Below are 23971 nucleotides of genomic sequence, written 5' to 3'. Positions count from 1 at the left end.
GTTGGTTAAGCGACTGCCTTCGGCTCAGGTCATGATCCTGGAGTCCCGGGATCGAGTCCCGCATCGGGCTCCTTGCTCAGCAGGGAGTCTGCTTCTCCCTCTGACCCTCCTCCCTCTCGTGCTCTCTCTCATTCTCTCTCTCGCAAATAAAAAAAAAAAAATTAAAAATAAATAAATAAATAAATAAATAAATAAATAAATAAATAAAGTGTATGTGTAATTCAGTGGTTCGTTGTGTACTCACAAGATTGTGCAAACCATCATCATCATCTAATTCCAGAATTTTTACCACCCCAAAAAGAAACCCTGTACCCATCTTACCGCCAAACCCTGGAAACCACTAATCTACTTTCTGCCTCTGTGGATTTACCTATTCTGGACATTCCATATGAATGGAGCCATATAATATGTGATCTTTTGTGATTGACTTCTTTCACTTAGCATCATGTTTTCAACAGTCATCCCTCTGTACTTACATCCAAGCGTGCATCAGTACTTCACTTCTTTGTGCAGCTGAATACTATTCCATTGGATAGATGTATGAGTGAATCAGCAGCTGTATGAAAGGAACAGCAAATGGAGCAACTCAAGAGTCCCTTTAACCCTGGCCATAATTTATATATCCATTCATCAGTTGATGGATATTTGGGTTGTTTCTACTTTTCAGTTATTATGAATTTTGGCCATTATGCTGCTATGAACATTCATATGCAAGTGTTTGTGGAGATGTATGTTTTTGGTCCTAGGAGCAGAAGTGCTGGTCATATGGTGATTCTCTGTTTAACCTTTTGAGAATCTGCCAAACTGTTTCCTGCAACATCAGTACCACTTTACATTCCTACCACGATGCGCAAGGGTTCCAGTTTCTGCACATCCTCACCAAAACTTGTCATTTTCCATTTTTAAAATTATAACCATCCTGGTGGATGTGAAGTGGTATCTAATTATGGCTTTGATTTGCACATCCTAGTGACTAATGATATTGAGCATCTTTTCATGTGCTTATTGGCCATTTGTATATCTTCTTCAGAGAAATATCTATTCAAGTCCTTTGCCAATATTTTAATTAGATTATTTGCCTTTTTATTGTTGAGTTGTAAGTGTTCTTAATATATTCTAGCTATTAGATCCTTATCAGATACGTTGTAAATATTTTTCCCCATCCTGTGAGCCGTGAACTATTCTTTTGGTTGGATTGTTTGTTTAGTTGCTCTTTCCCCTTTCAACTTTTAGAAATTATATTTATTGTGTAAATATTGGAAAGATGATTTTTTAAAAAATAAGTATTTATATATGTACAGAGAAAAAAGTCTGGCCAGAAGTATTCTAAAAAATAATGGTCATTACTCATGTTAATAGGTATTTATAATCATAAAATTGGAGGCTATTAAAATTACTTGAGAAAAAAAAAAGGACATGAAATAAAAAATTAGGTGAGATGGTAGGGGGAATGGGAAGGTGTTGTTCAAAGGGTACAGAGTTTCAGTTATACAGAATGAAGAAGGTGTTGTTCAAAGCGGACAGAGTTTCAGTTATACAGAATGAATAAGTCCTGCAGCTTTGATATACAGCATGGAAATAGTAGTTAATAATACTGTGTCATATACTTGAAATTTGCTAGGAGAACTGATCTTAAGTGTTCCCTCCACACACATACACACACAAAATCATAACTATGTGAAATGATGTATATATATATTATATATATATATATATATATATTTTAAGATCTATTCATTTGAGAGAGAGAGAGAGAGTGTGGGGAAGAGGGGCAGAGGGAGAGGGAGAGAGAGAATCCCAAGCAGACTTCCACTGAGTACTGAGCCTGACACAGGGCTTGATCCTACACCCTGAAACCATGACCTGAGCCAACATCAGGGGTCAGATGCTTAACTGACTGAGCCACCCAAAAAGGATGGATATTTTAATTAGCTTGATTGTGGTAATATTTCACAATGTATACCTATATGAAAACATCTCATTGTATAACTTAAATATGTACAATTTTATTTGTCAATTGTACCTCAGTAAAGCTGGAGTCAAAAACTAAAGAAAGATGATTGCAATAAAGAATAAATTATCTTTTAGTTTAAAATCATTTTTTCCAGCACAATTCTGTTTTTTACATTTACTTAAAATTATTAGTGTATTAGAATATTAAAAATTTGAACTTTGATCTGCCTGAATGAAATACCATTGACTCTTTCATAAATAAATGTAGTATTTTAATATAATATTTTAAAATAAATAATGGGATATTTTTTGCTTCCTTTAAAAGGAAATTATTAATTATATAATTTTTTTCTCAGAACCTAAAAATAAAGTATCTCCTTGTGATACATTACAAATCAGCACCCATCTGGATGAAGAAACTGGAGAAAAGACACCTATCACACTTGACATTGAGCCTGAGTCCTTTAACCCTGGACATGGCCCTGTGGAGGAATTACATATACAAAGAACGGGTGATATCCAAGAACATTTTCCCTACCAGGTCAGTGGCTCTGAGAAAAGGCAGAGTAAGCTGCCAGGGAGAAGAAAAAAGCAGCAGAAGAGAACATACACTGCACAGGTGAGAGAATCTTTTTTTGACGCGGATTCACTCATACTCTCTGGAAAAAGACTAAAGGAACAGGAGGAAATCAATGGAGAAAATCCTAGGACACCTGTAAATGAAAGAACTTATTTTTCAAGTTCTACGTCTGACATCCCTGGTTCTCCAGCACCAGTGACAGAAACTAATGCAAGAGGTGTGTTAATTCCACCAACTGCCAAACCACAAAGAGGTGTCAATGCACTTGTAAGAGGAAATAATTTCCCCGGGATGCCTACGCTTGCTTCATTTACTCTGTCAAATAGCAGTAGTGGTCCGCACCTTGAACATAAGCCTCCTAAAGATGACTGTGAACTCACTACTCACAATCTGAAAAACATTAACCCTGCTTTACCTGTAAACCTAGAGGCACAAGGCAGAAAAATGACAGTCTGTACAGATAACCCAGAGGTAAACAAAGCTGTAAGTGCAAGTGACCAGCTGCCTAGAAGTCCTGACTTAGAGGCAGATAATTCATACTCTATAAATAAACTCACTTATGATAACTTATCGGCCAATGAAAACCAAAACTTAAAAGGACAGAATCACACAGAGAAGTCTTTAACATCTCCCCATAACACTCTTGATGGTAGAAATGAAAGTCTTCAGGAAAATGAGGTTGTAAGTCAGTCTAAGAGTCTTAGCCCAGAAGTAATCTCTCCTGCTTCTGCAGAAAATCAAACACATTCTTGTACAATGCTCGAAGGCCTTCTATTTCCCGCAGAATATTATGTTAGAACGACACGAAGCATGTCAAATTGCCAGAGGAAAGTAGCCCTGGAGGCTGTAATTCAAAGTCATTTGGGTGTCAGAAAGAAAGGATTTAAAAATAAAAGTAAGGAAGCAACTAAAAATTTAAACCTTTGCAGTGAAGAAACTGGCCAGAGTGAAATTAGAACATCGGACACATGCACAGGACAACCAAGTTCAAGAAGACCTCAGAAAGGTCTCTTGTTAACTGAAGTCAACTCTCCCACCGGGCCCACTAACGATAACCTTCCCAGGAAGGCAGTTACCCAGCCATCTGGTAGAAGACACAGAGGAAAAAGAAAGTCAGTCTCCCCGCCTGTACTGGATCATCATGAACTACTTTTGCCAATTCCTGGCACAGCAGGTGTTAATAGATCCAAGGAAGAAGTCACCTTACACAAAGATCAGAATGAAAAAGCAATTAGTCATGGTAAGAAGAGAATTAAAGGTAAATCAAGGTATGGTTGATGATGGTAACCAATACTTACTATGTGCCTGGTACTTTTTTTTTTTCTTTTAATTTATGAGAGAGAGAATGGGGGGAGTAGCAGAGGGAGAGGGACAAGCTGACCCCATGCTGAGTGTGGAGCCCGATGCAGGGCTTGATCTCAGGACCCTGAGATCATGACCTGAGCCAAAACCAAGAGTTGGATGCTTAACTGACTGAGCCACCCAGGTGCCCTGTGCCTGCTACTTTCTAAATGTTGTACAGGTATTAACTCCTTGAATCATCACAGCAAGCCTACATGAGGTAGAATCTATTTTTAGCCTCACTTTACAGACTTACAGAAAACTAAGGCACAAGGAGACTAAAGTGACTAATTCATTCAGGTGACAGAGCCAGGATTCAAACCTGGCTATGTGGTACGAGAATTCACGAATGTGGTTGAAAAGTTGATATTGAAAAGGAAAATATATTAGATACTCACCTAAAATTAGTATTTATTCATACAACACAATCTCTCCATAGAGAAAAGTTTTATGACCTACAGAGGAAGTGTTTTTGAGGTAAAATGAAATGTGTGTCAGCGTGTGAGTCCACTAACAAACTCTCTTAGGAATGACCGTGTAGGGGCACCTGGCTGGCTTAGTCCATAGAGCATGAGACTCTTGATCTCAGAGCTGTGAGTTTGAGCCCCACGTTGGGTGTAGAGATTACCTAAAAATAAAAAAAATTTTTTTTTTTTTTTTTAGATTTTATTTATTTATTTGACAGAGACAGAGACAGTGAGAGCAGGAACACAAGCAGGGGGAGCAGGAGAGGGAGAAGCAGGCTTCCCGCGGAGCAGGGAGCCCGATGTGGGGCTCCATCCCAGGACTCTGGGATCATGACCTGAGCCGAAGGCAGACAGTTAACGACTGAGCCACCCAGGTGCCCAAAAATAAAAATCTTAAAAAAAAAAAAAAGAAAAGGAATAACTGTGTAGTAAAATGCAGTACATCTGAGCAACTTTTTTGGGTAACATATCTACTATAGCCTCTCTCAGGTCTGTGGGACACAAGATTTTGGAGGATAGTAAATGATATAATTTAAATATTTTTATTTATTTACTCTGGAGTTCTCACATTTGATAAAGCAAGCATAACAACTAGATAATTCACTATGGTTCTGTATTAGACATCAGCAAACTTTTCTTACCGTAAAGGGCCAAATAGTAAATATTGTCTTTGTGCTCCATCACAGCTAGTCAAGTATAGTGGGAAGGTAGCCACAGACAATATATGAATGTGTTCTAGTAAAACTTTGTTTACAAAAACAGGCAGCTGACTGTTCTATAGCATTTGGACACAGACTTTAGCCTATGGGCTATAATTAATTAATTAATTTTTAATTAATTAATTAAAAGACCATAATCCTTATGCCTTTTTTTATTGTCATCTTTAAGCCAACAAGAATACAAAGCAATCAGAATGTAGGGCAATCTAGTAACAAACTAGAAACATTTTTTTGTGTACTTTGAAATAATCTGTGGTGATTTTAGTATCCTGCTGCTACATTAAACATTTTTTTTTCTTGAGGTGACCTTCACATTACATAAAATTAACCATCTCGAAGCAAGTGAATAATTTACTGGCATTTAGTATATTCACAGGGTTGTGCCACCAGGACCCCTATGTAGTTCCAAAACATGTTCATCACTCCAGAAGGAAACCCCATATCCCTTAAGCAGTTCCTCCCCATTTCCTCCACCGCCCCCAGCCCCTGGCAACCCCCAGTATGTATTCTAGCTTATGGGTTTACTAGTTTTGGATATTGCATGTTAAAGGAATTAATACAATATGTGACTTTTTGTGTCTGGCTGCTTTCCCTTAGTTTATTTTCAAGATTCATCCATGTTGCAGCACGGATCTGTACCTCATCCTTTTTTTATGGCTGAATGATACCTGCTGTATGTATGTGCCACCGTTTATTCATTTATCAGTTGATGGATGCAGCTTTCCCCATCTTGGGCACTACTCCAGCTTCTGACACCCAAGCATGCTGTGACAAAGTGTCTGCAGAGGCAGTTGGGCCAACTTGCCTACATTTTGAATCACATAGAATGCCAGTTGCTCTAAGAGTAGTAAATTGCTCTGCTTGAAAAGGGGACTTGAGTTTTCTTCAGTAAGACGAGCCAGCATTTTGTGGACTGTGCTCTGGGAGCCTGTTGGAATCATGTTTGATGGTTGGAATCATAGTTTTTTGTTTTTTTTTTTTTTAAAGATTTTATTTATTTGACAGACAGAGAGAGAGCACAAGTAGGCAGAGCGGCAGGCAGAGGGAGAGGGAGAAGCGGGCTCTCCCCTGAGCAGGGAGCCAGACGTGGGGCTCGATCCCAGGACGCTGGGATCATGACCTGAGCCGAAGGCAGCAGCTTAACCGACTGAGCCACCCAGGCGCCCCGGAATCATAGTTTTTTTAAGAGCAGAAAGGACTTTAGAGATTCTTAGTCCAGTTCCCTTAGGAGAGACCAGGGAAAAGGTAACAGTAGATCAATGGCAGAGCTGGGACTAGATGCTGGTCTTCCTTCTCCCAGCTAATGCGGTCAGCACCATACTGTTTTGGTACTGCTAGTTAGCCACCACCCTGTGCCTGGCTTTTGAACCATACACTGAGGTTTCAGAGTCCTGGATGGGAAGAGTAATGAACATTTTGCACTGCCTTGGCGTTTAGACGCTCACACCCTGTTGGGTGTTGGATATTTGTTGTTACTGTTGTTCCTTTCTATTTTAGGGAAGGAAGATCATTGTCAAAAAGAGGACTCCCTTCCTTCCAGAAATAATGCTTATCTAGCTTTGGATTCTGCTGCGTTCAGGGCTTCATTTCAGGAGAATGAATTGCTAAGTTTAAAGCAACTGTCATCTTTTCTCAAAACCACAGACTTTCAGTTACCTGATGAAGTCTTTGGACCTCTTAAGCTTGAAAAACTCAAGTCCTGTTCAGAAAAACCAGTTGAGCCTTTTGTATCAAGCATGTATGGGCAGATGCACCTTAAGGAGGGAAACTGTAGCGTTTGGGAAGAACTGACTCCTCAACAAATCGATATTGAAATGGAGGACTTGGAAGAGGAAATTCTTGTTCTCCCGGGAAAAGCACAACCTAAAACATCAAACCTAACAATCCAGTCTCAGAAGAAGGGCCTTCCTTCATCCATACTACTTTTCACGCCTTTAAATACTGGTGCGCCCGAGGATAATAACAGGCCCACAGCAGATGTGTGCTCGCCTGCTTTCCCCACCTTAGGCGCTACTCCGGCTTTTGGCTCCCAAGCACACTGTGAAAAAGTGTGTGCAGAGGCTGTCGGGCCAACTTGCTCTACACCCCAACTTCCTCACTTAAAAGACAGTGATCGGAAACAACGCAACGGTTGGGCTAGCCCGTCAAAATCAGATTGCAGCCTTGTTGCGTCAGGGAGGGAAGGACAGCCTTCCTGTGACTGTGATTCTGGCCCCCAGGCAACACGTCTTCCCCCTGAGTCAGTCCCTCTCAAAGACAGTCAGCTGTGTGGAAATCCACACCCGGAGTCGTGGAAACAGTCCACCGAACAGGTACAGTTGGCTTCCCTGGTGAGATTTTCTAAGAAGGAATGAAATATCCTAGTGAATTTGGACAGCATGTGACTTTCTTACACGTTGGCTTCTCAGTGTTTAAGAATAATTTAACATGTCTCTTTGATACGACTTCACTGTAACCATTAAGTTCAGTTGGGGGAAGTCAAAATTAACGTATTTTTAAAATAAAATTCCCTTTGTCATTGAGGAAGCAGGTGCATATGGAGTTTGGCTGCTGTGTCAGAGAAAATAACACATATCAAGTAGACATGATGATGAATGAGCAATGCAGGCAGACATCTATAAAGCCTAGATTAATGGTGTGACTTTTATTTCCACAGACTGAAGTAACCGACCTTCCTGCTTATGATAGCTTAAACCCAGGCCACCTTCAATTGGTTTCAAAGTTAAAGGTCAGAAGACTGTTCTTATAATGTGTCTTGTGTCTTACATGTAAAAAAAGTTAATGAACTGCTAGGAATATTGGGAAGAATTTGATCTGTAGCTTCTCATTCGTAATTTAACACTTAAACTTGGTGAAACAGATTCAGAAAAACATTTAAATTCTTTGTTTTTCACAATATTTAGCTGTATTTATGTTTTGAGATCTACTCCAGAAGTTTACACGTCAAGCCATTGCCAAGAACAACGTAAGCTAGGTAACTCAACTTTGTATCTAAGTTTAAACCAGGCATTTTGACAGAGAGGGAGAAAGTCATTCATGACCCTCCTATCCAAATGGTGTAGTGTTTCTAGAAGGAAATGGTGATTTATTAGAAAATGGGTAGATGTTCTAGATTATAATGAATGGTTAATTTTTCATATGCTACGTGATATAATATTTCTGAGAAATATAAGTTACAGTATCTGTTAGTGCTATTTCAGTAAATCCCAAGAAGTGGATTGGACCTGTGTCCTAATTAACTTCTTGTACATGGTGGTTGAAGTAGCATGGTACAGAGCACAGTGTCCCAGTCTCTGCACTCTGGACATCGTGGGCTGGATAATTCTTTGTTGCAGGGGCTGTCCTGTGCATTGTAGGACATTTAGCAGCAACCCTGCCTCTACCTGCTAGAGCCTGCCCCCAGTTATGCTAACCCAAAATGTCTGCAGGTATTGCTAGATACCCACCAGGGAAAGGTTGCAAAACCCCTCCCAGCTGGGGACAACTGGTTGTAAAAGAAAGAGCTTGAAACCCACATAAACTGTTTCTGCCAGCTACTGGCTGCGTGACCTTGGACAAAGTATTTACCCTCTGAGCCCCAGATTCCTTTTGTTGAAAAGATACATAGTAATGGTCAAGCTATTCTTGAATCGGTTTTAATAACCTCATTTCTTAAAGAATCAACCATTTCATTTGTATTTTTCTGATTTGTAGGTAAAAAAGTTTTTATTCTAATAAGGTTTTTTGTCTGTGTGTATTCAGTTATACCTTTCTCTCTCCCTAGTCCCCATTTTCTCAAGTATTTTTTGCCTGCATCAAACTTAAGAGATTTTCCATTCTGTGGGTCTCCCCCAAAAACCTAGTTTTTGGTTGTATTGATTGCTAATTAGGTTTTTTGGTTTCCTGTTTGATTTATTTCTGTTTTTACCCTAAACAGTTGCTTCTGTTTTTCATTGTACTTACTTTCTTATTCTTTTACTAATTTCTTGAGCTGTTTTCTTACTCTATTTTTATTTTTTATTTTTTTGGTTTTTTGGGTCAGTGCCTTTATGATTATAAATTTCTTTTGGCAATAACTACTCTGGCCATGCTCTGTGTGTTTGGATACACGGTTTTCTCCTTATTCATTTGGAAATACAGTTGACTCTTGAACAACATGGGTTTGAACTGCAGAGGCCCACTTACACGCAGACTTTTTCTTTTTCAGTAAACGCAGTACAGAATTGTAAATGTGTATTCTGTCCCTTATGATTTTCTTTATAACATTTTCTTTTCTCTATACTTTATTATATAGTATATAATACATATAACATACCAAACGTGTTGATTGACCGTTTATGTTATCAGTAAGGCTTCCTGTCAGTAGTAAGCTATTAGTAGTTAAGTTTTGGGGAAGTCAAAAGTTACATGCACATTTTTGACTATGTGGGAAGTCGGTGCGCCTAACCCCCATGTTGTTCAAGGGTCAACTATAGTATGTTGTTTCAGTTTTATTCCCTCTTCAACCCATGGGTGGTTCATCAGGATGTTTCATTTCCAAATGGGCAAGTTCTTATGGGCTATGTTTTGTGATTAAATCTGAATCTGTTCCATTCTGGAGCTACACACTATACATTTTTAGATCTATCATGATAGACGTGTGTGGGGGCAATTTTTTTAGTACATAAATTTTTTTTTTTAAGGTTTTATTTTTGAGTAATACCTCCACCCAACGTGGGGCTTGAACTTAAAACCCTGAGATCAAGAGTCACATGTTCCACCAACTAAGCCAGCCAGGCACCCCGCTCTTTCTTTTGACCTATAGAAAACTTTAATTACATTTTACTTGGTATTTAATCCTTATGACCCAACACTTTTCATACTTATTCTTTCATGAAACAGACCCCAAGTATCGCCTTAATGTAACTGTTGTTGCTGTTATTTCAGAACCCTTCTGGTTCCTGTTCGGTGGATGTGAGTGCCATGTGGTGGGAAATAGCAGGTTTCAAAGAGCCATGTATCATAACTGCCTGTGAATACGTAGTTTCTCTTTGGAAACTTCTCAATACTTGGCAGTGGGAAAAACTTTATTCCTGGCACTTCACAGAGGTAAGTCAGAATCTTAGAGCTGAGAGCGGTCTTTACAAGCATTTACATGGTAATGTAGATGGGCAACTACCGAAAATGGGACCCACGACCATGCAAGACAGAACCGAGATGAGTCATGCTTCCCACCATTTCATTATGAAAATTTTCAAACATAGAGAAAAGTTGTACAGTAAGCACCCATATACCCACCATGTAGACTACAATGAACCTTGTGCTTTGTTTATTTTATCACGTTTTTTGAGAAATGGATTTTTATGCTGGACGTGTTGGAGAAGCTTGGAATTTTGTGTCTTTTCTGACTCTAAACTTGCTGATACCCGTGTTCCTTACCCCTCACCAAAGCATTGTTCCTGCTTTTCTTTATGTATTTTCTTCTAGTCCTTGTCCACCTTCATATGTGTCTTACATGCTTGCAATCCTGGTGTGCTTAAAATTTTTAAATCTGCCTTTTCTCACTTAACATATGAACATTTTTCCATGTTTCTATATAGTCTTCATACTTTATTTTGAATTTTTTTTTTTTTTACCTTTATGGAAGTATGATTGGCAGAATTGTATTTAAGGTGTATAATGTGATGATTTATATTTTATACACTCTGAAAGGACTCCCATAGTCAAGTTCATTAATATGCATCAGCTTGGGGCGCCTGGGTGGTGCAGTCGGTTGAGTGCCCGACTCTTGGTTTTGGCTCAGGCTGTGATATCAGGGTCTGCACTCAGCACAGTCTGCTTGGATTCTCACTCCCTCTCCCTCTGCCCCTCCCCACCCCACACACTCTCCCTCTCTCTCTCTAAAATAAATAAATAAAAATAAACAACAAAAAAGCATGTATCAGCTCACATAGTTTTGGGGGGTTTTTTGTTTGCTTTTTTGTTTTGTTTTTTTGTGAGAATGCTTATGATCTACTCTTAGCAAATTTCATTGTTCTCCAGTATATCCAACAGCTTCTGGCACCATGCTTTGCATAGTAGTGCTCAATAAATATTTATTTATGTGAATAAACTTATTATTTTTTTGAATAAACTTATTTTAAGATTTTCTTTTGAGAGAGAGAGAACGTGAGCGGGGGGAGGGGCAGAGAGAGAGAAGCAGGCTGCCTACTGAGCACAGAGCTCTACAGGGGGCTTGATTCCAAGAACCTGAGATCACAACCTGAGCCGAAGGCAGACACTTAACCAACTGAACCACCCAGGTGCCCCTTGAGTAAACTTTTTTTTTTTTTAAGATTTTATTTGACAGAGAGAGACACAGTGAGAGCGGGAACACAAGCAGGGGGAGTGGGAGAGGGAGAAGCAGGCTTCCCGCTGAGCAGGGAGCCTGACATGGGGCTCGATCCCAGGACCCTGGGATCATGACCTGAGCCAAAGGCAGACGCTTAACAACTGAGCCACCCAGGCGCCCCGAGTAAACTTACTTTAAGTGGCTGCACAATGTTCCATTTGTCCACATGGCAGAATTTATTTAATTATTCCTTTATTGTTAGAAGTGTAGATAGTATTAAATAAATACTCCTATACACACAGTTTTGCATAAGTTTATTTAGATTTACAGCTTATAGAAAGAGGGTGTTTGCTGAACTTTCTCACATTTGTTTGATATTTGAAACTATCCTGGTGCAGTGAGAATAGAAGAGAAATGTGACAAATTTTGGAAAATTTAGATTAATTAAAAGTGAAACAATCAAGTATAATTTTTGGCTTTTTTTGTTTTATTTAGGTTCCAGTATTACAGATAGTTCCAGTGCCTGATGTTTGTAATCTCGTGTGTGTGGCTTTGGGAAATTTGGAAATCAGAGAAATCAGGTATATAATTCTCAAGGAGTAGTTTTTTCTTTTCTCTTTCTCTTTGTCTCTGTCAGCTTGTTTTGAGTACAAGTTATAACCTAGGCTTGAATCTTAGAATCTAAATTTAGGGACACCTGGCTGGCTCAGTCGGTAGAGCATGCAACTTTTGATCTCAGGGTTATGGGTTCAAGCCCCATGTTGGGTGTAGAGATTACTTAAAAATAAAATCGTAAAAAAAAAAAAAAAATCTAAATTTAGATCCAAGAGAGATCTGTTTAAAAAAAAAAAAAAAAAACCCTATCAATGGAATGATATCCCTGATTGAAGTTTCCATTTAAAATTGGAACTTCGGGGCTCCTGGGTGGCTCAGCTGGTTAAGTTCTGACTCTTGATTTCAGCTCAGGTCATGATCTCAGAGTCATGAGATCAAATCCGGCATTGGGCTCTGCGCTGGGCGTGGAGCCTGCTTAAGATTCTCCCTTCTTCTCCCTTTGCCTTTTCCCCATTTCTAAAAAAATAATAATAAATAAATAAAAATAAAAATAAATTGGACCTTAGTCCTTTCATATTGAAGGCGTACTTCTGACTTCTCCACATTTTCCTTTATACTTGGTTTTAGGGCATTACTTTGTTCCTCTGATGGTAAACGTGAAAAGCAAGTACTACTGAGTTCTGGAAATATAAAAGCTGTGCTTGGCCTGACAGAGAGGAGACTAGTCAGTAGCAGTGGGACCCTTTGTGACCAACAAGTGGAAATCATGACATTTGCAGAAGATGGAGGGTAAGATGGTTGGTTTTATTTATTAAAGAATGCTTTTATCATGGGCTTTCAGAGAAAGTCGGATCACTAGCCTCTTGTTTTTCTGGGCTGTAGGTGTTGTATACCAGGTTCTACCTCAACACTAGGCTGTATCGTGGAAGCAGTTTAGAGAAGGGGAAGCTCGATTTAGCAGGAGGGGAGCCAGTGGAGTGGAGAAGCTCAGCAAACGTAGTTTATTCTTTCTTCAGTCTTTGAAATCTCCGTGTACACCTTAAATATCACAAATGTCTCAGGATCCTAGACTCTTTTCTTGTTCCGCACTTGGTTTCCGTTGCTTCAATTACCATCTAGATGCTGACTCTTGCAAACGTATATTTCTAGCTCTGAGCTCTTTCTCAGCCTCTAGACCTGTCTATCTATTAGGCATCTTGTGGGTATTTCAGATTCAACATGTTGAAAATGGAATTCATAGCATCTTCTATGTCTCTTATATGCTTGTTACACTTTATTGTGGTTATTTATCTGTCTTTTGTAATAACAGAGGGCTTGGACCTTGTTTGTCTTACTTATTCCTGACCCTTTGTAGTAATCTAGGCAAGAGACAAATAATTGCTTGCTTAAATTAGCAAAGTATTAATGGAGACGGGGAGAAGCAGACAGATTTGAGAAAGAGGAGACTAAAATCATTAGGGCTTGCTGACTGAATAGGTAGAGAGAAAGGAAAGAGAGTAATGTCCAGGTTTCTGTGTTTGTCACTGGGTAGACAGTGGTACAATTTGCTGAGATAGGAATGCAGAAAGAAACACAAGGTTTAAACTGAGAGCTGGCAAGTTTAATTTGGGATATGATGAATTTGAGGTGCTTGTGAATATATCCAGGTAAGTAATATGAAAGTAATATATATGTTCATTGTAGAAAGTTTAGAATACACGTTTTCTTTTTTATTTTTTTAAATTTTTTATTGTTATGTTAATCCCCATACATTACATCATTAGTTTTAGATATAGTGTTCCATGATTCATTGTTTGTGCATAACACCCAGTGCTCCATGCAGAACGTGCCCTCCTCAATACCCATCACCAGGCTAACCCATCCTCCCACCCCCCTCCCCTCTAGAACCCTCAGTTTGTGTTTCAGAGTCCATTGTCTCTCATGGTTCTTCTCCCCCTCCGATTTCCCCCCCTTCATTCTTCCCCTCCTGCTACATTCTTCTTCTTCTTTTTTTCTTTCTTAACATATATTGCATTATTTGTTTCATAGAATACACGTTTTCTAGTTGAAATTTTTTCTGGTATTAGATTAGTGTGTATTATGCATAGTTCAGTAATATGTACAAGGGCTGCTTAGAAACTGCTTTGGTACAAAGTGCTGATTTTTAATACTGTTTTAAATACAGAAGCAAAGAAAAACAATTTTTGATGTCCCCTGAAGAGACTGTACTAACTTTTGCCGAGGTCCAAGGGATGCAGGAAGCTCTGCTTGGTACCACTATGATGAACAACATTGTTATTTGGTAAGCTTTCTCTTGAGGTCCTCCATTTCCTCATCTGTTAATATACCTCTAATTTCACAGGGTTGTTAATATTAGATAAGAGACTCTATAAATATAATTGTGTTTTGGGGCACCTGGGTGGCTCAATCGGTTAAGCGCCCAACTCTTTTTTTTTTTTTTTTTTTAAAGATTTTATTTATTTATTTGACAGAGAGAGACACAGCGAGAGAGGGAACACAAGCAGGGGGAGCAAGAGAGGGAGAAGCAGGCTTCCCGCTGAGCAGGGAGCCCAATGCGGGGCTCGATCCCAGGACCCTGGGATCATGACCTGAGCCGAAGGCAGACACTTAACAACTGAGCCACCCAGGCGCCCCTAAGCGCCCAACTCTTGATCTCAGCTCAGGTCTTGATCTCAGGGTCATGAGTTCAAGCCCCACTTTGGGCTCCACGCCCAGTATGGAGCCTACTTTAAAAAAAAAAAAAGATTGTGTTTTGTTTGTTTGTTTTTTACTGTCAGAAGACATATACTTGTCTCAAGAACATCATATTAATTCAGACATTGTGAAAAAGATCAGTCTGAGTAGACTATTTTAAAATAAATGAAATTTTACTCTTGTCAGAAAGGTACAATTGTTTCTGCTTCTGGTTAATGGATTTTATCAGGCCAACTCTCTTACCTCAAATAACTATAAACTCTGAACAAAGTATAAAAAACAACTATCTAAAGGCACTGGGGAGTGAGAAAAAGAAGAAAGATACTGGAGAGGGTTCAACAGGAAATATCAGTGGGCAAGTTTCCTGTTCCTACGGCTTTTAGCTAGAAGGCTAGCCCTAGTCTGTGCACTGAGAGACTGAAAGCCTGATAGAAAACCTTCTGTCCTACTGGCTTAAAGGACAGAGTTCAGGGTGACCACAGTAGCTAGAAAGTAGGGAGAGAAATCCCCAAAAAAGAGAACCAGAGAATGAGCCTCAAATTCTGGCTCTAATATTTACCTAGTAATCTGGCTGGCCTTTAAACTACATGTGCCCAGGGCAGACTTGAAGCAGCCCAGGTAAGGCATAAAAAACTGAATTGGGTTTTCAGCATTTGGAATTTTAGTTGAAGCAAATTAACTGTTTACTAGGGGAAAAACAATCAGTATTCTTCAGAGGAATCTTAACAGAATCCAGAGTTTATGTGACATGTTCTTAATAATGTCTAGAATACAATCCAAAATTATAAAATGTATGTGTTTAGATGAACCAAATTAATGAATTTGTAATAGAAAGACCAGAGTTAAGGAGTCCCCAGCCACCTCTCTTTCCTGACCCAGGGAGAAACATACCCAACCAAAGGCATTTTCAAAGTTAATTTGTATTAAGAGTATAAGTTGGATTTTGTTTTGTTTTTTTGTTTTCCCAGAAGCCCTCTTCTTTAACTGATTCCTTAGGGCCAGGATGGGTCTTGGTAAGAGGAAGTTGTGATATTAATGTCCTTGCTACCCTACCTCTTCTGCCCTGTCCAACCCTAACCCTCTAGTAATAAACCAGGAAAGCATGGTCCTTGAGAGAAGCTTTATCCCCTCCCCACCAGGGAGCCTCTGAAATTTGACCGTGTTCTAATCTGCCAGGAGACCCTGTTTTCAGATGGCCTAGTGTCTAAAGCAGCAGATTTCCACTTCTGGCACTTTGCTCAGGGTTTGTGCATGGAGGTCTTATTTGAGGACAATATTCTTTATAAAAGTTGTCTTTTCTATTCTTTCTGCTATTTCAATGGTCTGGACCTTCATTATTTGGTTCCTGGACTATTAATATAATCTAGTAACTGGTCTCCTTGCCATCAATCAATATCCTATGTCCAGATCTTCTTTTATACTATTACTGTATTAACAACATCCTTTCTCCCACCCTCCCTGCTCTCCCCAAGAAGTAAAACCTTCAGAGAGGCCCACACTTGTTCGCTTTCTTCAGCTTCCCTTTCCCCAACGCTTTGGGGAAAAAACTTCTCTCCAGCCAGTCCATAGTCCTTAGCTCCCAGTTTTCTTCCCATCCTTCAGTTCTCCCTTTTTTCTGATAGTAATCTTTTGGCATTTTACATATAATGGATCACAACAGAATTTGAGGTTGGGGAGGGACCTTTCTACTTAGCTTCTAAGCTTAAGTGTGAGTGTAAGCAGTATCTTCAGCCCCATAGTTGCCTTGAGCTCTGTTGTAATACCTCAGCCTTCATTGACATTTCCCTCTCTGAATTCATGTTTCCCTTATTTTTTTTTAAGTTTTTAAATATTGCCCTTATTTTTAACTTAGCATAGGCTAATTTGTGTCATGGAAGTCTTTGAAGTAGGGACATATCTTCTGTCTATTCTCAGTGCCTGCCTTAGCTCCGTGTTTAGGGTACTTAAAGATGTATAGATCATATTGTCTATCAAAAGCTATCATTGGCCTTTTGGGTTCTATATACTTGTATATTTACACATACTAGTTGGTCACCTTCCCTGTTTAACTGCTGATGTGTTAAATGTCTAAAGCGATTCATGTTATACTCAAGGTTCAAGTGGCGCTTTTAGAACCTCTTGCTGAAGGTCTAAATATTTAATCTTGGTCAAGCTATGTTAACTGAGCACTCATCTTTCAATCATTTAATAGATATTGAGTCTCTCCTTAAATACCGCTTTCTATGAGAGATGTAGGTATGAATCCTCATTCCCAAGGCCTTTAAAGTCTAGTAAGTAAATAAGATTGCTTTACAATTCAAAGTGTACGATTCCAATACAATTCTCTTACAAGTCAGACGAGGTCAAAGTGAGAGAAATTCAGGCAGAGTGCTTTGGGACTTGGGGAAAGAGCAGTTACTAAATATAGAGCATGTACTAACCTCTGTAAGGGATAAACCCATTGTTGTTCCCACCTTGCATATGCACACGAGCATTTAGTTTTCCTTCTTCAGTTTTTATACACAGAACCTGCTCCACAGAAAGTTTGGATGTGTTTGTTGAATTAATACATTATACCCTGTTACATTATATATTAAATTAAAAATGAGGTATATGGACAGTACTGTAGGGAAGTGGAGGAGAGGAGATTTCTGTGGGTTGGTGCAGACTGGGAGAAGTGAGAGAGTCTAGGTTGAGCTCCTGCCGCTGGGAGGAGGCAGGACATAATCGAGGCTGTGAAGGAATGGAAGGGCATTGGTGGGTAACAGGGATGGGAATTGGTCAGTAATGGGGAGGGCGTTGGGAGGCTAGCTTGAGCAAAGGTGCAGAGCCAGGAATATGCATAGTAGGGGGAGCAGTGAGTAATGTAGTATTGCAGCACTGGATTCATGAGGATAATAAATACCACGAAAAAGAATATGGACTCTTGGGCGCCTGGGTGGCTCAGTCGTTAAGCGTCTGCCTTCGGCTCAGGTCATGATCCCAGGGTCCTGGGATCGAGCCCCACATCGGGCTCCCTGCTCTGCGGGAAGCCTGCTTCTCCCTCTCCCACTCCCCCTGCTTGTGTTCCTGCTCTCACTATGTCTCTCTCTGTCAAATAAATAAATAAAAATCTTAAAAAAAAAAAAAAAAGAATATGGACTCTTATCTTGAAGGTTTTTCATCAGTAGCATCCCAGGATAGAGCAATTATCAACATCACAAATGCTCAATAATGCTAAGGAGTGGTTCCAACAGACTTTTTCTCCTTTAAATTCACCCTCCTTCTCTCTTTCATTTTTTACCCCACCTTTGTCTTCCTATTTCTCTTTATTATCTTGGTCTAGCTCTAGAGACAGAATTATAAATCTGTTTTAGGTTAGTCTCCCATCTAACCAGATTTGGTTTCCTGACCATTGTCTTCCATAGAAAATTTAGGCATAGTAAGAAGTGTGACAAAATCATAATGCAAGAGCCATACCGTGTGCCTGATTTTAATACCTAGTCAAATGAGATAAGGGAAAACTTTTCTCATGGAGTTTGGAGAGATTTATTCCTAGTGACATAGCAGATTCAATCTAAGGCTGAACTGTCAAGTTAAACTACTGGCAATGTTAACCAATAGTCCTTATTTTTAGCTAAATCTGTAACTAAACAAAACTAAGGTACCATGTCCCTTAGTTTCTCCCTTGGTCACCTCCTAAAGGATGCTGTGATAAATAAGAGAATATTATGTAAAAACCAGTTTGCTGGAAGAATGTTATCAGCTTATTCATTTTTGGTGTCTAAGGAATTTAAAAACTGGACAGCTCCTGAAAAAGATGCACATTGGTGATTCCTACCAAGCTTCAGTCTGTCACAAAGCCTATTCTGAAATGGTAAGTAATCTATTGGGATCGCTTTGTGTCTACTTTGTGTGTTGCTATTGGTCTCACTGAGTAAGAGCGGTAGCTTAGTAAGAGGTAATTAACAGACCCTTTCTGTTGCCTATTTTTTTCAAAATTGGATAACAGTGTTTGTCCTTGCTTGAAATTCCTGGATGAAAATAAGTATTGGTATAATGTGACGGCTCGGTAAGTTTTCTGGCTGTATGTCCTAAGAACAACATTTATTTCTAGCTGTGAATTTGTACCAAGAAATATCATGCCTGTTACCAAACTTGTCTCCCAACCACATTGCCATAAATGATGTATGATGTGACTGAATGCCCTCAGAGAGGGTGTTTAAATGGTCCTAGACATGTATGTCCCTTAGGCTTTAGTGTTCTCACATAGAAATGAACACAGCTTCTCAGCCATTGTGTTAGTAGACGTGGCTTACGGTCTAGTATGGACATCTGAACAGGCTGAAGGCAGCTTCCCAGGAGTGAGGGGTCATTCTTAAGTACCCACCGTTGAGCCACAAGCAAAGGCAGTGTAACAGGTGGCTCCACGCTTGTATGGAAACTGACTTTCCCAGCCTCAGTGGCAGCCCTGTGCACATCAGCACCCCCGGCTTGGAATGCAGAGGACACACCTTTCCCTAGGATCTGTGGAATTGAACTCAGAAGTTGTGTGATCTTAGATAATCTGTCACATTATCTTGTGGCTTTTTTCTTTTTTTTTTTTTTTACGATTTATTTATTTGAGAGAGAGAGTAGGAGGGGTGGAGGGGCAAAGAGAGGGAGAGAGAAACTTAAGCAGACTCCACGCTGAGCACGGAGCCTGACATGGGGCTCGATCTCTGAGCTCGCGACCTGAGCCGAAACCAAGAGTCGGGCGCCTAACTGACTGTGCCACTCAGGTGGCCCTGTGGCTAACTTTTTTCATCCTTAAAATAAGAGGGTTGGTTTCATCTCTGGAATTATTACATTTCCGTACCAGGCATTAAAATGACTTCATATCGGGACGCCTGGGTGGCTCAGTTGGTTGGGCGACTGCCTTCGGCTCAGGTCATGATCCTGGAGTCCCGGGATCGGGTCCCGCATGGGGCTCCCTGCTCGGCAGGGAGTCTGCTTCTCCCTCTCCCGCTCCCCCGTCTTGTGCTCTCTCTCTCTCTCACTCTCTCTCTCAAATAAATAAAGAAAATCTTTAAAAAAAAAAAATAAAATAAAATAAAATAAAATGACTTCATATCTTTGTTATTACAACATTAATACCTACCTGATCATCAAACATTTAACATAGAAATGTATGAGATAGTACGTGAAAGTTCTCCATGAAGCCAACCTCTGGAAATAAGCTAATATTTTAGTGCAGGAATTGGCAAACTTTGTAAAAAAAAGACCAGGTGGTTAAAAAAAAAAAAAAAAAAAAAAGACCAGAAGGTAAATATCTTCAGGTCTGCAGGCCACATGGTCTCTGTTGCAGCTACCCTGCCTCGGTGGCACCAAGTCTGCCATAGACAAAATGAAGACACGTGGATGTGGCCATGTTCCCTGTAAACCTTTTTGGATAATAAAACATTCCAGAACTTGAATTTCATATGATTTTTTTCATGCATCACAAAATATTTTTCTTTTTTTTTCCTGCCATTTCAACATGCAGAAACCATTCTTAGCCCATGGGTCAGACAGAGATGAGCACTGAGCCAGATTTGGCTTGTGGGCCATCATTTGCCAACCCCTAATTAAGTATATGGCATCGAGCCTTTTCTTGACTCGGGTTTCTAATTATAAAAGTAATTCATTCTCATTATAAAAATGCAGTCATTCTAGAAATGTATAAAGTAGAAATGAATGTTACTAATCCTAATATGGTTCTATAATTAATCTTCCCCATTTTACCCCCAAAGAGAATTACTTCCAATATCATACACATCTGTGTGATATGTATGTGTCCACACACCGTAATGTTATTATGAGAACATGTCATTTGAAAGCTGGGAGAGGTCTGTAACACATTTTCCCACGAAGACAACCCTAGATGATGATGTCTGTCTCTCTCTCTTTTTTTTTTTTAAAGATTTTTATTTATTTATTTGACAGAGAGACACAGCAAGAGAGGGAACACAAGTAGGGGGTGTGGGAGAGGGAGAAGCAGGCTTCCCGCCGAGCAGGGAGCCCGATGCGGGGCTCGATCCCAGGCCCCTGGGATCATGACTTGAGCCGAAGGCAGATGCTTAAAAACTGAGCCACCCAGGCGCCCCGATGGTGTCTCTTTTTGGTCACTCTTACTCTGTAAGTGTAAATAGGCTATCTGCAGACTGGCCTAAAAATCCAGTCACCACTTACAAGATGATTTTTACGGGAAAATGTGTTCCGAGTTTTCAAAAACCAACTTACCAATGAATATCTGTAGTGTGAGGACTCACTCCGCATGTTTATATGCCCTCTTTCCCTATGACTGCGTTTTCCCAAATGGATGGCATGAGATGTTAGTTGTATCTAAGGTGGAGGAAGTTAACGAGGCCGCTAGGTTCCCACCTGCAAGGCTGGCTGTGCCCTGTGCTAGAGATGCTAGAAGTCCAGCTCCGTGATTATCTCAACAGTTTTTTGCCCGAAAAATAATATGAGCTAGTGATTAAATCTTGCATACTTAAGATTACTATTGATCATTCTTGTAATTCTCTGGTTTTGTCTCTGCCAACCCTTTCTTCTCCCTCTTGCTGATTTATTTGGTTATTAATTTTTCTCTTAAATTAGGGGCTCCTGTTTGTTGTTCTGAGCCATCCTTGTGCCAAAGAGAGTGAACCGCTGGGAAGCCCTGTATTTCAGCTGATCGTGATTAATCCTAAGACAAGCCTGAGTGTGGGTGTGATGCTCTACGGTCTTCCTCAAGGGCAGGCTGGAAGGCAAGTGTGTGCTGCTCTTCACTGAGTGTGACATTTTGGAAGACACTTGTGCAAATACAAAAACCAGATACTTTTGTGTCACTTAGATGAATGGAAAACATGCAATACTGCAGAGCATTGTAAGAATGTTAAGAAGTAGGAAGAAGTATAAAGCTTAGTAGATCTGAGCCAAACCCCAGATTCCCTACATGTTGATCCCCACCAGTACGGAGTGGGATAGGTATTTTATGTGTATTCAGACCCTGTTTTTTCCCATAACAAAACCATTTTGAATACAAACAGTAATTAGTATTCTCTACAAAAATGTCGTTTCCATTAAACCTAGATTAAGAAAGTTTTAAGTATTAACTTTAGGAAGGCATCTTTTCCTTTGAAAACGGACTGAGTCTCCATCATGTAAGCAGTTGATATTTATCTGTTGACTGACAAGAAAATCCACTTATCAGTGATACAGTTATTGGCATCCCAGGGGTTCTCTGAGTTATCTAGAGCTCTTCGCAGCAACATCTGAATGGGTCATTCCCAGAGATCACGTTTATTATCGTTTGAAATTAGCAGCAAAGACTGAAAAATAGATCTAGTAAATCAAGATCACAATGTGTAGCTTTAACAATTTACAAAGATAAGGAACCTTGATAGGTACAGTGTATGTTTTTGTGTTGCTTTGAGTCTTGTGCAAAGTGCGCTGGATCAGTGTTCTCAAAGACAGTCTCCCTCCCTATGCACTTAGCCAGCGGTGGCATTTCTGCAGATGTTCTTAGCTCAACAGGAACGTCATAACAATCATCTGCAGTACATGCTTACATATAGAACCTGTTTCTTTGGATTTGAAGAGAGAACTGTAGTCACTGGCCCAGAAATTGAGGATATAGAGAAGTACTCGATCAAGCATTTCCTTCATCACTCTTCAAACCCATTCATTTAGCAAGCCTTGGAACCTATCCGGTGCCGATAGTAGATAGTAGAGGGCACTACTGTTTCTCATCTCGTAGAAATAGGAGAAGACTAGAGATTATTGCTCAGTGTGCAAAATGCCATGAGGCTTGCAGTGTTTGCGAGCACAAAGGATGGAGGGGTACCTAACTGACAGTGGAGGGCTGGGGCAGACTGTCAGGGACGACTTTATGGAGTTCCAAAAGATGGGTTAGGAGTCAGCCACACACAGTTGGGTGGGAGCCCAGGATAAAAAATATCTTTCAGGTCACTCAGAATATTCCCTGAGGGTTGACCATGTCCCAGGCCCTCTTCGAGGTGCTGGGGGTATAGCAGTGAGGAATAACAACTAATTTATATTAAGCACTTCTGGTGTATTAGGTATTGTGCTGAGCTTTTTATATCAACTCCTGTCATATGCCCTTTTCACTGATGAAGTTGAAGAACTTGCTCAGGGTCACACAGCTCTTGCTTTGTTAGAATTCGAACTCAGGCTGCTGACTGCAGAGCCCGTCTTAAAAAGACAACCAGGTTTCTGCTTTGTGATGTTTACATTTGGTAGGAGAGAGACCCACCAAATATGGAAATAGGATAATCTCACAAGTGAAAAGAAAACAGGTAATGCGATGGGGAACAGAGTACATGTGTACACTTCTGTAGACAGGAGATTGGGTCTGACCTTTCTACAGAGGTGACAGGCCTGAAAGATGACAAAATCCCAGGCATGCTAAGCTAGCATCTGCTAAAGAGAGGGCAGAGCAAGAGCAAAGACGCTGAGGTGGACTGAGTTTGGCCAGTTTGAAGAGTCCTGGGGTGGCAAATAATAGGCATCATATTTACAGGTATTTTTGTTCCTATGGTTGCTTTGGGGAGCATGATTTTGGCTTAACGAAAAAAAAATTCTTTCAATATGTGATTTCAGTGGTTTCTTCTCTGCTTGATAATTAGGTTCCTGGAAGGAGACGTGAAAGATCATTTTGCGGCTGCAGTACTGACTTCTGGAACGATTGCCATTTGGGACTTACTTCTAGGTCATTGTACTGCTCTCCTCCCACCTGTCTCTGACCAGCATTGGTCTTTTGTTAAATGGTCAGGTACAGATTCTCATTTGCTGGCTGGACAAAAAGATGGAAATATATTTGTATACCGCTGCTAATAAGATGAAAACCCAGTGTTCTGGATTTTTTGACCAGTTAGTACTTTTTAGAGTTGTAACTGTAAAGAATATCTGGGTGACATTTAAAATAATTACTTGTATTCATTCAGACACATTTTTTATTCTGATGGTAGTGGCACTGATCTTGAATGTTCATTTAGACTTACTTTGGGAAAAAGGATTTTAGGTTGATTTTTGTAATTCCTCACGTCTGCACATTTGCTTTTAAAGGTGTACATAAAGCTTCAGATATGAATAAATATTTATTTTGATACATTTTACTTGGCTTATTTTTTTCCTATCCTTTTATATGATCATTTTCAGAACGAGTTATTTTACAACTAGAATATTGTAACTTGCATAATAAGTAAATTTCAGTTAACTTAGGATACTAACATGCAATATACTTTTTATGCTTTTTTTTTTTTTAAGATTTTACTTATTTATTTGACAGAGAGAGACACAGCGAGAGAGGGAACACAAGCAGGGGGAGTGGGGGAGGGAGAAGCAGGCTTCCCGCGGAGCAGGGAGCCCGACACAGGGCTAGATCCCAGGA

General features: G+C 39.8%; 1 protein-coding gene and 1 non-coding gene across 2 annotated transcripts in view; both read left to right on the top strand.

The window, feature by feature from the left end:
- The window catches only part of PALB2 (partner and localizer of BRCA2), a 26119-nt gene extending 2428 nt beyond the window's left edge, over nt 1-23691 (top strand). The window contains exons 4-13 of the mRNA XM_032396292.1: nt 2310-3773; nt 6558-7372; nt 7717-7788; nt 9966-10127; nt 11845-11930; nt 12532-12693; nt 14069-14185; nt 18346-18433; nt 21178-21326; nt 23208-23691. Coding sequence (XP_032252183.1) covers nt 2310-3773; nt 6558-7372; nt 7717-7788; nt 9966-10127; nt 11845-11930; nt 12532-12693; nt 14069-14185; nt 18346-18433; nt 21178-21326; nt 23208-23415 — 3323 coding nt within the window. The 3' untranslated portion in view covers nt 23416-23691. The remainder of the gene's footprint in view (nt 1-2309; nt 3774-6557; nt 7373-7716; nt 7789-9965; nt 10128-11844; nt 11931-12531; nt 12694-14068; nt 14186-18345; nt 18434-21177; nt 21327-23207) is intronic.
- On the top strand, nt 12045-12117 carry TRNAK-UUU. The gene has a single exon. It is a non-coding gene; the product is annotated as a tRNA-Lys (tRNA).
- Nucleotides 23692-23971: the final 280 nt, after the last annotated feature.

This window comes from Phoca vitulina, unplaced genomic scaffold, assembly GCF_004348235.1.
Source record: "Phoca vitulina isolate PV1807 unplaced genomic scaffold, GSC_HSeal_1.0 scaffold90, whole genome shotgun sequence".
NCBI lineage: Eukaryota > Metazoa > Chordata > Mammalia > Carnivora > Phocidae > Phoca > Phoca vitulina.
This window is presented reverse-complemented; position numbering and strand designations above follow the sequence as displayed.